Genomic DNA, 11470 nt, shown 5'->3' on the forward strand with positions numbered 1-11470 from the left:
ATCTAGAATTATATACCTAGATAAATTATTACTAAGACTAAACATAGAATAAAGACCTTTTCAGAAATGCAGAAACTATAAAAAATGTACTTCTCATACATCTTTAAGAAGTTCCTGGAGGTTTATGTTTCAACTATATAAAATAGCCACACAATCCTAGCAATTGATTGATGAACCATAAATAAAGTAAAAAAAATGTCCAAGCTTTGCACAGTGGCAAGATTGTAGCCAATGAGGTTTATCCAAGGTGCGATTATTGCTAATTGAAAAAAAATGTCCAAAAGTAATGGCAAACAAGAGCTGTCAAATGGCCTGTGTAGACCAATCATTTCAGACAGGAGCAAGACCAATCAGGCCAGGACATCACAAGAAGCCAGTCTGGTGAGAGCAGAAGCAAGAATAGAACCAATAGGTTATCTGATTAATCTGTGGTAGAACTGGGGGGCTAGATAAGCAGACAAAAGATAGGAAACAGTGTGACTGAAAATTTCTAGAAATTGATATGGCCACTGTGGCAGATAGTGGGGCAGTTTATTACAAGCTAAACATACTCTTAGCACATGGTCCAGCCAGAGTGATCCTATTTACCCAAATGAGTTGAAAACATGTTCACACAAAAACCTGCCCATGGATGTTTATGGAAACTTTATTCCTAATTGCTAACTTGGAGGCAACCCAAATCTCCTTCAGTAGCTGAGTGAATAAATAAACCGTGGTAACCCGGAGCATGGAATATCACTCACTGCTAAAAAAAAAAAAGCTACCAAACCAGGAAAAACAAACAAACAAACAAAAAAAAACTTGGAGAAATCTTAAACACATGTTGAAAAAGGAAAATCTATAGAGTCAGTAAACAGGGACGGAAAAGGAGGAAGTGATAAATAAAGNAACCGTGGTAACCCGGAGCATGGAATATCACTCACTGCTAAAAAAAAAAAGCTACCAAACCAGGAAAAATAAACAAACAAACAAAAAAAAACTTGGAGAAATCTTAAACACATGTTGAAAAAGGAAAATCTATAGAGTCAGTAAACAGGGACGGAAAAGGAGGAAGTGATAAATAAAGCATAGATTTTAAGGCAGTAAAATACCTTATATGATACCATAATGATGGATACATGTCATTATACATTTGTCCAAAATCAAAGAATGTGCAACACCAAGAGGGAAGTCAAAAGTAAACTTTGGGCCTGTGTGATAATGATGTGTCAGTATGGGTTCATTAGTTGTAACAAATGCATTATTTTGGTGGGGGATGTGCATGATGGGGGAGAATATGCATGTGTGGGGGCAGGAAATATATGAGAGAACTTTGTATATTCCTCTGAATTTTGCTAAAATGGCTCTTTAAAAAAATTCCTAAAAATCGTAGAATATTTTTTCAAGTGTCTTTCCAGAAACAGGAAAGTCATTATAATACCTTTTCAAGATCAATAATGACCAATATTATTAGCATAATACAGCATTATGTTATAAAAAGTCAGTTTATTCTATCAAAATTATGATATCTCTGTATAGCAGATAGAGGAGGAAAAAATTAGCAAAGAACTTAAAATTCACCTTTCACAATAGAAATCTGAAAGATAATGTGTAAATTTGATAAATTTTTAAAAGATATGTTTTTATTTAAAAACATGAAGACAACACTAGAAGACAATGTCAAAAGTATTTCAAATAATTCCCTATGAGCAAAAAAGTACAATGAAGGAGCAAGTAACCTCTCTTTTTTAAAAGAAAACTTCAGTATTTATTTGCTTTCACTATGATCTTTCTAGAATAAAAAGAAAATTTAAAACAATAGAAAAAAGCATATTGCTTGAGAGTAAAAGAAAAATGAGATTAGAGGAGAAAACAGCATAACTCCCAAACAGGAGAGAACTGAAGCAAAGAAACAACTGAAGGGAAGAAGACATGTCACCACAACGTGTGCCTATTTTCAATGAAAGTTACTTGAGAAACAGCCTGTGCAAGAAAGACAGTTTGAAGCTCCTTAGTTTTCCCTGAAGGCAAGAAATAAATTTCCCATGTTAAAGGTACCCTCCCTGTACCAGGAGGGCAGAAGACACTCTCATCACCACAGATCAGAAATTTAGGGCTGACTCACTAAATGAGTGAATCAATAGTTTTTGTACTATATGGTGTAAATTCCATTTACACAATGGAATTCTATTCAGCAGAGAGAAAGAAGGAGCTCCTACCCTTTGTGATAGCATGGATTGCTAAGTGACATAAGCCAGGCAGTCCATATGATCTGACCTTTAACTGGAACATAATCAACAAAACAAACAAGCAAGCAAAATATAACAAAGATATAGAAATTGAGAACAGGCTGACAGTGACCAGAAGGGAGAGGGGAAGGGATAATGGTGGAATCAGGTGAAGGGTTTAGAGGAACAATTATAAAGGACACATAGACAATAACAAGGAGGGGTTGGAAACAAGGGAGGAGGTGGGAGAGCTAGGGTGGTAGGGAGTGGTGGAGGGAAAAGGCAGAAAACTGTATTTGAACACCAATTTAAAAATGTTTTTTTGTTTTTTTTAAAAAAGGAATTTAGGGCTGAGAAGGTTGTATAAACAAGCTGTGTTACTCACTGTTGGGAACCACCCTGCCTGGTTTTGGAAGGTGTAACCCTCCATGGCTAAGGTTGAGTGAGCGACCTTGGGACCCTAAACCACAAAGGAGACAAAGCTTATCTCCCTGGCAGGGGTGCCACTTCTGCTCCTTTTACTTCATCCATAACTGGCCCCCAATGCTTGAATGGTTAGCCAATGACAGGTAAAATTTCCCAAGGGGAAAATGATGTAAGACAGGCACAATCATGGGGAGGCCCCAAGGAAGGACTTGGGAAGCTATAGGAAAGGGGGTAATGGACCCTCGCCCCTTGGCTTCGACATAGCCTGAGTCCTCATTCTGTCTGCAGAAGTCTCCTAATCTCTTGGCTGCCTTACTTCCCCTACATGACTTAACCCTGAAACAATGACAGAGGGCAGAGTAGCCCTCTGCTGGAAAGGGCTGGTTCCCTAAGAGGATCAGGCCTAAGAAAGAATGCATAGAATCCTGTGAAACCTGCTTTGCTCTAAATTAAATGATAGGGGTCCAAGCAGGAAGTGAGTGTGTTCCTTGGAGTTTTATGGCTCTTTAACTAACTGATCAGGACTCAGAATAAGCCCTCAGAGTTCTTTGTATGTTATCTATTGTTTGATCCTTACTGCCTGACAATGATTAATGAGCTTTACCTGTACTCCTGTGAGAAATAAAAGAAAAGGCTCTGGGTCCTTCTCCTTTGAGAAATCAGCCACTTTTCCTCCCTAAGCAGATCATGTCTTGATAGACTTACTCTCTTCCGTGACAGCCCAGGGGGGCCCTGCAGGCAAAGCAAACCCTCTACAACTCACTAATTTAATACTCCAAACTTGAAATCCTTTGTCCTCTCAATTTACAAATTAATTTTTTCTAACTTTTTACAGAACTTCCTTAGTAACTTTTTTGAGGCTCATAGTTTTATTAATTTTAAATTTAAAAATATTTAAATTAATTCTATACCTATGAAATTATTTTTTCTCCTGTTAATCTGCTTTATATCAATTTAATGATTAGATTAGCCAAAGAACCTAGAAGGAAAGAATGGAAAATTTTTTCTCCCCTACACAAGCAGTCACAAGAAGTCTGAGCTCACAGTGAGGAGCACACAGCAGACACCAGGGCTGAGAACCTTTTCTCAGAGTAGAAACTGAGAAATCCACTCAGGCACCTGATTGCTAACATAGTTGAGATAAACAGCAGGGACATTTAACTTTGGTTAAGACAGTGGGTGTAAAGGCAGGTTCTGATCCCCAGGAAGATCAGGGATTCCCACCACCAAAGTTATGCATTCCTGTATCACAGCAGCTGACCTTTGTAGCAATGCCCATATTGTGTGCGCACAGACAATCCACAGTCCACAGTGACCTCTGGAAAACATTTGGGGCTGAGTATTAATTCTCCCAAAGGCTGGCCAACACAGGAGAAAGAGATTTACTGCAGTATGTTAACAATGATGATCTTGGTAAGATCTTGATTGTATTTTTCCTTTTATAGTTGCAGATTTGTCTTCATGTATTTATGAGCATGTACTCATATGAAGTAAAATGTTTTGATTTTTCAAAGAGTCACTGTTTTGGGGAATGAGTCATTGCCTGTCTGGCCTAGGACAAAATGCAACCTAAATCAAACTTAGCTTTTCCCTGTAACTTAAGAAAGAGTTGTGAGGTTGTTTCTAAAACATTACATTTTACCAAAAATCGTAGTCTAACAAGTGCTTATAAGAGGAAATTTCATTTATATGTCTATATCTATATCTATCTATACATGTGTGTGCGTGTTGTCAACAAAAAGGTGATACCACCAGGAGTCCCCAGTCTGGCCTGCAGGGAAGGGAGAAACTTCATTCCAGTGAAATGGCTCTAGCAGAGCAGTTCAAGGGAAGCAGTTCAAGGGAAGCATCTTGGCAGCTCACACTGTGGCTCTATGAGGCAGATCCGGTGAGACTGCCCCAGCAGGGGAAATTCAGTTTTTGGTGAAAACTGAAAGTGTGCTCGCCCCAGAGGAGAAGTTCACTTAATAAAGAAAAATTCCCACCCATGGCCTCTGATTGGCAAAGTACTTGAAATAGGCACATTTTGATTGTTCCAAAAGTACTATTCTGATTAGTTGTTATTGAGCCTCTCTGGTCATTTTTAAAAATAAATACAAAATGGTGAAAAACATGAAGGTGATTTAATAAAACCTATCCAGAAAAAAAAAATTTCTTATATGTCGAGAAAATCTAGGTTATAATAACAAAATTATTGATTAAGAGGAAGGAAGGTGATATTCATGGGGAGTAAGATTAAGAAATTCAAATTTTAGCATCTTTTATCAGTTGTTTACAAAGGCATTAAGGTTAACCACAACCCACACTGATGCCAGTGCTTACGATGAAATAGACCATGAACCACTGAAAAAGTCTTTACTAAAGTGTCACAAATGATTTTCATGTTTTCAAATTCAATTTGAAAAAACTCGGTCTTTTCTTTTTTTACAAACACTCTATGGTAGTTGTTTGTTCATTTCTTGAAACTCAGGCAGCAAATGGCAGGAAAAAAAGAAAACTTACAAGGCTGTATAATGTGAGCCTCGGAGGAGTGTTATCAGAAACCAAGGAACAGTGATTTGAGAGTGGAGCCTGGGAACAGAGTAGCACCGGCACCAAGGGCCACAATGCCCACAGGCTGCTCTCCCGCGGTGCCCCAGTCCTGGGGTCCCAAGGACTCGTGCTCAACAGTGTCCTCGGGTGAAGGCCATGTTTATGTTTGGCTAAAAAAGTCACAATGTTTTTAGTTAAGAGTTCAATGTTGAAAGAAATTTTTATTGAAAATATTATGTATGACATAGAATATATACGAGACAACTGGAATTTTGCGGTAAGCTTGCAAGTGTGTGAGATTAAGTCAGGAGAATGGAATGACGGCTGAACCGAGCTGAGTTCAATACAAGCCTTCTCTTTTTGAACAGGGAAAAGTCAGGGATGAGAAACATTATGCAAGCTGTTGTATCTAGAACTTTAAAAAACCTTTACAAAATTGATGCTGCCCTGGCTGGTGTGACTCAGTTGGTTAGAGCATTGCCCTGTAACGGAAGGGTTGCAGGTTCAGTTCCCTGTCAGGGCATATACCCAGGTTGCGGTTTCAATCCCCAGTCCGAGTGTGTACAGGAAGGCAACCAGTTGATGCTTCTCTCCTGCATGGGTGTTTCTTTCTCCCTCTCTCTCTGAAAGCAATGAAAAACTATCCTCAGGTGAGGATTAACCCAAAAAATTGATGCCGAAACAGAGAGGAGTGATACATTGTATTTGAAACTCCAAAATATTTATTCTTGGAGAATATTTTCTATTGTATCAACTTAAGGATGATGAAAATTTCCTACTTTTAGCTTTCTTATATATTTTTAAAGTATTCTTTTAAGAAGATAGAGCAAAATATCTGAGGGAATCCCCAAGGAGCCCCTAATAGGTCTATTTGGCACCTTCTAAAACTTTGTACCATGATTAGGTAGCTCAGGATAAAAATTCTTTTGTAACAATACTATTAATTAACTTTTTTTGATCCATGTTCCCAAGAGTTAGTCTCCTCTAAACCTCTAAGGTAAATAAGCTCATGAAAAAATAGTTCAACCTCTTAGGGGAAAAAGAAATCCATACAAGAAAAAAATCTTTACAGTAAAGACAAAAGGAAGGGGTAACTTTAAAAATAGTTCAAGTCACTTTTAATCCAGTGATTCAAAGTATTCAAGACCATTTAGCAAAGCTTCAGTGGAAAGATTACCATCCTAGTAACTACAAAATACCAGAAACTGCTCTGCATCCCCTCACTAGGCCATCACTTGGTGAAGGTACCATAAGAAGGATTCTGCAACTGCCACATGTAGATGAGTTAGTTGTAGGAAATTAATTCTATATCTAAAGCACACCAGTTACTAAATGATTAAAATTATTCAGAATTACCCAAGAAGACAAAAAATAATGAAAAATTCCTGAGAATTGAGAACCAGTGATTTTCCAGGATAATTTTTTTAATGGGAGTGAGAGAAGACATACTCTAATCTAGATATGACTGACTTATTTCTGAAATTTCTTCAAGTTATTTACCACAACTACTGTGCTCTCTACCTGCAAAATAGATTCTAGAATTTATGTTACATTGAACTCATGGAAATGTTGGTAGGCAAGAAGGGTATCTAGATCACAGAGGTGTTCGAGGGCCATTATGATGAAAAAGGTTAATATTTCACCTGTAAGGCGAGTCCATGAATGTGTATTTGCAAGATACAGGCAGTACTAAAGCAAGACAGTGATTTTCCAACACTGAAGTACTCCAAGCAGTGGCTGAATGGGGATGTGGTAAGGATGCTAATCAGAGCAACTTTTCCTGGGGTTAGGTAATTCAATGATTTAGTTAGGTTTATTTTTATCTTTAAGACATTCTTATTTCTTTTAGCTAGAAATAGGAATAGAATTGGCAAAAAACTCAAAATACAGTGCTTAGAATGAATTCATTCATGCATAACCAAAGTTTGAGCCTCTCACTATATCTGCACATTGAAAATATGTTGGGAGAGTATTACATCATCTGTATACTCGGTGAAATGTAAGTATAATTTTGACACATGTTTTATTTATTAATATATCACTTTGTTAAATTTATCTTTCTGTGTGTAGTCTCCGATCTGTCAATATTCTTAGTGGAGTCAGATGCCAGTCTGAGGAGATTAGATTAACACATTAATGATATTCCTCAGTTACAAATTAAACATTTCATAATTTTTATTTATTTCAATAATAAATAATTAGCTCTAATTGTTCATCTTCTTTAAGTTCATCTCAATACTCCATAATGGAGCCATATTTCTTTTAGTAAAAATCTGTTAGATATTGTCACATATATTTTTTAACTGAAGCTCCACAGAAGTTCACTTTGAATGTTATAATGATCTTCATCTTAACTAAAGAAGCTATGACTCAGTTGAAGTATTCAATCTGATGTGACAAAGATAAAAGAGGTAAAATCTGGGACTGGAACCCAGTTTTCTATCTCAAATTAATCGACTTTGAGTATTAATCAAATATTTGAATTTTAAGATGTGAAATAGCATTTACTTATGAACAACCTGGTGGAAATAAAAACTTTTAAAAACAGACAACAGAATGCCCCAGACAGAAAATTCACGTGAAATTTCACACACTATTGTATTGGTATTGCATTCACAATTTGCAACTTTGGTACAGTAACTTACAGAATCATGTGGAAGCCTGTTTACTAGGGAATAAAAAGAGTTAGAATCTTTAAGGTGGAGAATGGAGGTGAAAAGTAACTGGTAACCGCTGAATAAAATTTTAACCCTATAAATGTAGAGTCCAACATTGTAATTTTTCAGAGAAGAAAACTGAAGTCCAAGACATGAAAGGAGATTTTTTTTTTGCAAGCACAGAAGCTTAATCTGGTTAAGGCGTAAAGTGTGATGTGGAAGAATTACCTCCAGAGGGGTGGGTGGGGAAACACGAAAGCTATCAACAAGTGATTTGACATTATCAACCCTTCCGGTAAGGTAAACTTTAATGTTGTAAGACTGAATCTTTTTCTGGCTTTTTATATTACAAAATAAATAGTGAGAACAAACATTCTATAGGAAAATAAGAGTATTCTAATAAGTTAATAAGACAACTGAACAAAGATGTACAAGTAAGAATTTTTATTTGATCATTATCTCCACAAGCAAGAAATGTTGATGATTTAAATTACAAACACTAAGCAAGTGGCTAAATATATCATGGTTTCATCCACAGAATCAGGATAGACCCTTAAAAATGACTGTGAAGGAAACACTGGGAGGTGTGTGATGTGTCTGTGACCTTGATCGTGGTGGTATCGTGGTGTTTGCATGTACCCAAACTCATCAACCATACATATTAAGTATGTGCAGTTCTCTGTGTATTAATTATACCTTGAAAAGCTGTTTTTTAAAAATTGATTGTATGTATTTGTATTAATTGACATGAAAAGATGATATCTACAGTAAAAAAAAGAAAAATGAGAAAAGTTACACAGCAATGTCTTTGGATATACAGGGTGGAACAAAAGGAGGTTTATAGTTGTGAATATGCCAAACAAAGAGTTTATTCCTGTATTACTATTTATAAATAATTGTATTCTTTTCCATATGAATAAGTATAAACCTACTCCTGCCCCACCCTGAATATGTATATAATTTGAACTTTGAAACAGCCCAGCAATATATTCAACAAAAGCTTGTCACTGTATCTGCGACAGATTTAATTACAGATTATAGTTTTGTTTTTGCACTTGCATTTTCTCATTCTTTGCACTGAGAAATGTATTTTTGTAGTAGGATAAACTAAAAATAAAAAATGAAATAGAAACGCTACTTTTTTATCTTGGAAGGAGAGTAGGAAGAGAGGTGGAAAAGGAAAATGAGGGAAGCGGTTATGACTCATTTATTAAGAAGGAGCGAAGTGAAGTCTAGATGGCCAGCACGGAGGTACGAGTCAAAGAATAGGTCGGTTTGACTTGAAATGGGGAAATTTGTGCAAAAGAACCACGTGACCAACACTGGGATAAGTGACAAACTGAATGACCTTGATGTAGCTTTATAATTTCAATTGATTGAGTAAGTGAGGAAAGCTGAATATCCTCTGCTTTACCTTCCTAGGTATAATTTGCACCTCTCTGACTTTATCACACTGTATAATGTCTTCTCAAATAATCCGCAGCCAGATGTGTGACCTGTACATTGTGTCGTAGAACATGTGGGAATTAGGTTTCAGACACAGGGTGAAATCTTATCAGTACTCGTCACCCCCTTTCGATGTGCCTGCCGACGTGGTTAGCAGGAGCCGTGGCATGTTGCCCCTTTCACCCACCCCTGCGCTGTCCCACAGACCTGTATACGCCAGGGAGAGTCTGCAGAAACGGGAAACTTTGGAGATCCCCAAATAGGGGCAGAAGGAACCCATCCCTGTCTCTTACTCATGGCAGGTCTCTAGTGTGCACTGCCAGAGTGAAAGAAAATTTGTTACAGAAAAGGCAAGAAAGTATTTAAAAGGCTTTCCCTCTTAGGGACTGTAAAGTTCAGAATAATAGCAAGTTCTAGGTAAAGTATGAGTCAGTAGTTAAGCAAAATTTTAGCTGGGGAGATAAAGCTGGACAAGTTGAAAAGAAGAAAAGCTTCATTAAGTGAGAGCCTGTTTTTACATCCAATGTTATCCTTTCATTTTACAGGAATTGTCGTGTGGCAATGGCACTTTGACTTTCCTGAGGTTGCACAAAAACAACTTCCAGATCAGCAACTATAGCCCATGAGTCATCTCCTAGTAAAAGGCACTCTCCACAATACATTTCAAACAGATATTTACTAAAGCACCTTCGAGGCCGACTTTCCCTGTCTTGTTTCTGAAGGGAGGCCCTGCCCACCGTGCAGCACCAGCCATGGGGAACCGCAGCACAGTGACCGAGTTCACCCTGACATCCTTCCCAGTGCTCCCGGAGCTTCGGGCCTTCCTCTTTGTGGTTCTCTTGTTCACTTACACATTAACTGCAACAGGAAACATTGTCATCATTTCCCTAATATGGACAGATAATCGCCTGCAAACCCCAATGTACTTCTTCCTCAGTAATTTGTCCTTTCTGGATATTTTATACACCACTGTTGTTACCCCAAAGTTGCTAGCCTGCCTCCTACGAGAGAAAAAAAAACATATCTTTTGCTGGCTGCATCACCCAAATATACTTCTATTTTTTCCTGGGGACAGTGGAGTTTATCCTGCTGGCAGTGATGTCCTTTGACCGCTATGTGGCCATCTGTAACCCCCTGCGCTACCTCGTCATCATGAACAGCAGGGCCTGCCTCCTGCTGGTCCTGGGCTGCTGGGTGGGGGCCTTCTTGTCTGTGCTGGCACCAACCATTGTAGTGACAAGGCTACCTTACTGTCGCAAAGAAATTAATCACTTTTTCTGTGACATTGCCCCTCTCCTGCAAGTGGCCTGTATAGATACACACCTCATTGAGAAGATAGACTTTCTCCTATCTGCCCTTGTCATCCTGAGTTCCCTGGCCTTCACTACTGGGTCCTACACCTACATTATTTCTACCATCCTGCGCATCCCTTCAGCCCAAGGCCATCAAAAAGCTTTTTACACCTGTGCTTCTCACATCACTGTTGTCTCCATTGCCTATGGGAGCAACATCTTTGTGTATGTGAGACCCAAACAGAAATATTCACTGGATTTTGACAAGGTAGCTGCTGTCCTCATTACAGTAGTGACCCCTCTTCTGAATCCTTTCATTTACAGCTTGAGGAATGATAAGGTGAAAGAAGTGTTGAGAGATGCAATGGATAGAATCAAGTTTTTGATACTAAAGAAAACACATTAGCATTTAGTACAATATGTCACATAACACTCCTTATGTTCAGCATTCATTCTCCATGAATGTAGTGTCATGCTGGTACATTGGAAACCTGAGACTATGTCAATAGGACAAGCCATGACCCTACCAAACTGAAAGAAAATTCTGCCTGTGTCTGGAAAAAATCTAATCCACAAACTGTCTTGTATCTCCTAACCATAAATACATAAAAAATTTACCTTGTGGAAATTAAGAGACCTACAAATCTAGTCTTGGCTAAATCGGTTTATTTTCCAGGTGAGTTACACCGCATCACAATTTATCTGAGCCTCAATGTCTCCATCTCTAAATGAAATAATAGCAAAAGATCATTATTTGTAAAGAGAGATGTAAAATTAAAGAATTTTTTGTCCTGGCCAGGTGACTCAGGTGGTTGGAATGTTATTCTGTACGCAAGCAAGTTGCAGATTTGATTCCCAGTCAGGGCACATACCTAGGTTGCGGGTGCCATCCCCGGTCAGGACACATACA

At 38.0% G+C, this 11470-nt stretch overlaps 1 protein-coding gene and 1 pseudogene across 1 annotated transcript; both read left to right on the forward strand.

Moving 5' to 3' along the window:
• The first annotated feature begins 202 nt into the window (after positions 1-202).
• LOC118981531 (uncharacterized) lies at positions 203-286 on the forward strand (annotated as a pseudogene).
• Positions 287-10020: 9734 nt separating this feature from the next.
• Positions 10021-10966, forward strand: LOC118981449 (olfactory receptor 6M1-like). Its single transcript, XM_037038235.1, is given in 2 exon segments — positions 10021-10269; positions 10271-10966. Coding segments are annotated over 2 exon segments (945 nt in total).
• Positions 10967-11470: the final 504 nt, after the last annotated feature.

This window comes from Sturnira hondurensis, unplaced genomic scaffold (assembly GCF_014824575.4).
Source record: "Sturnira hondurensis isolate 20B ecotype Veracruz unplaced genomic scaffold, ASM1482457v3 Scaffold0024152, whole genome shotgun sequence".
Lineage (NCBI taxonomy): Eukaryota > Metazoa > Chordata > Mammalia > Chiroptera > Phyllostomidae > Sturnira > Sturnira hondurensis.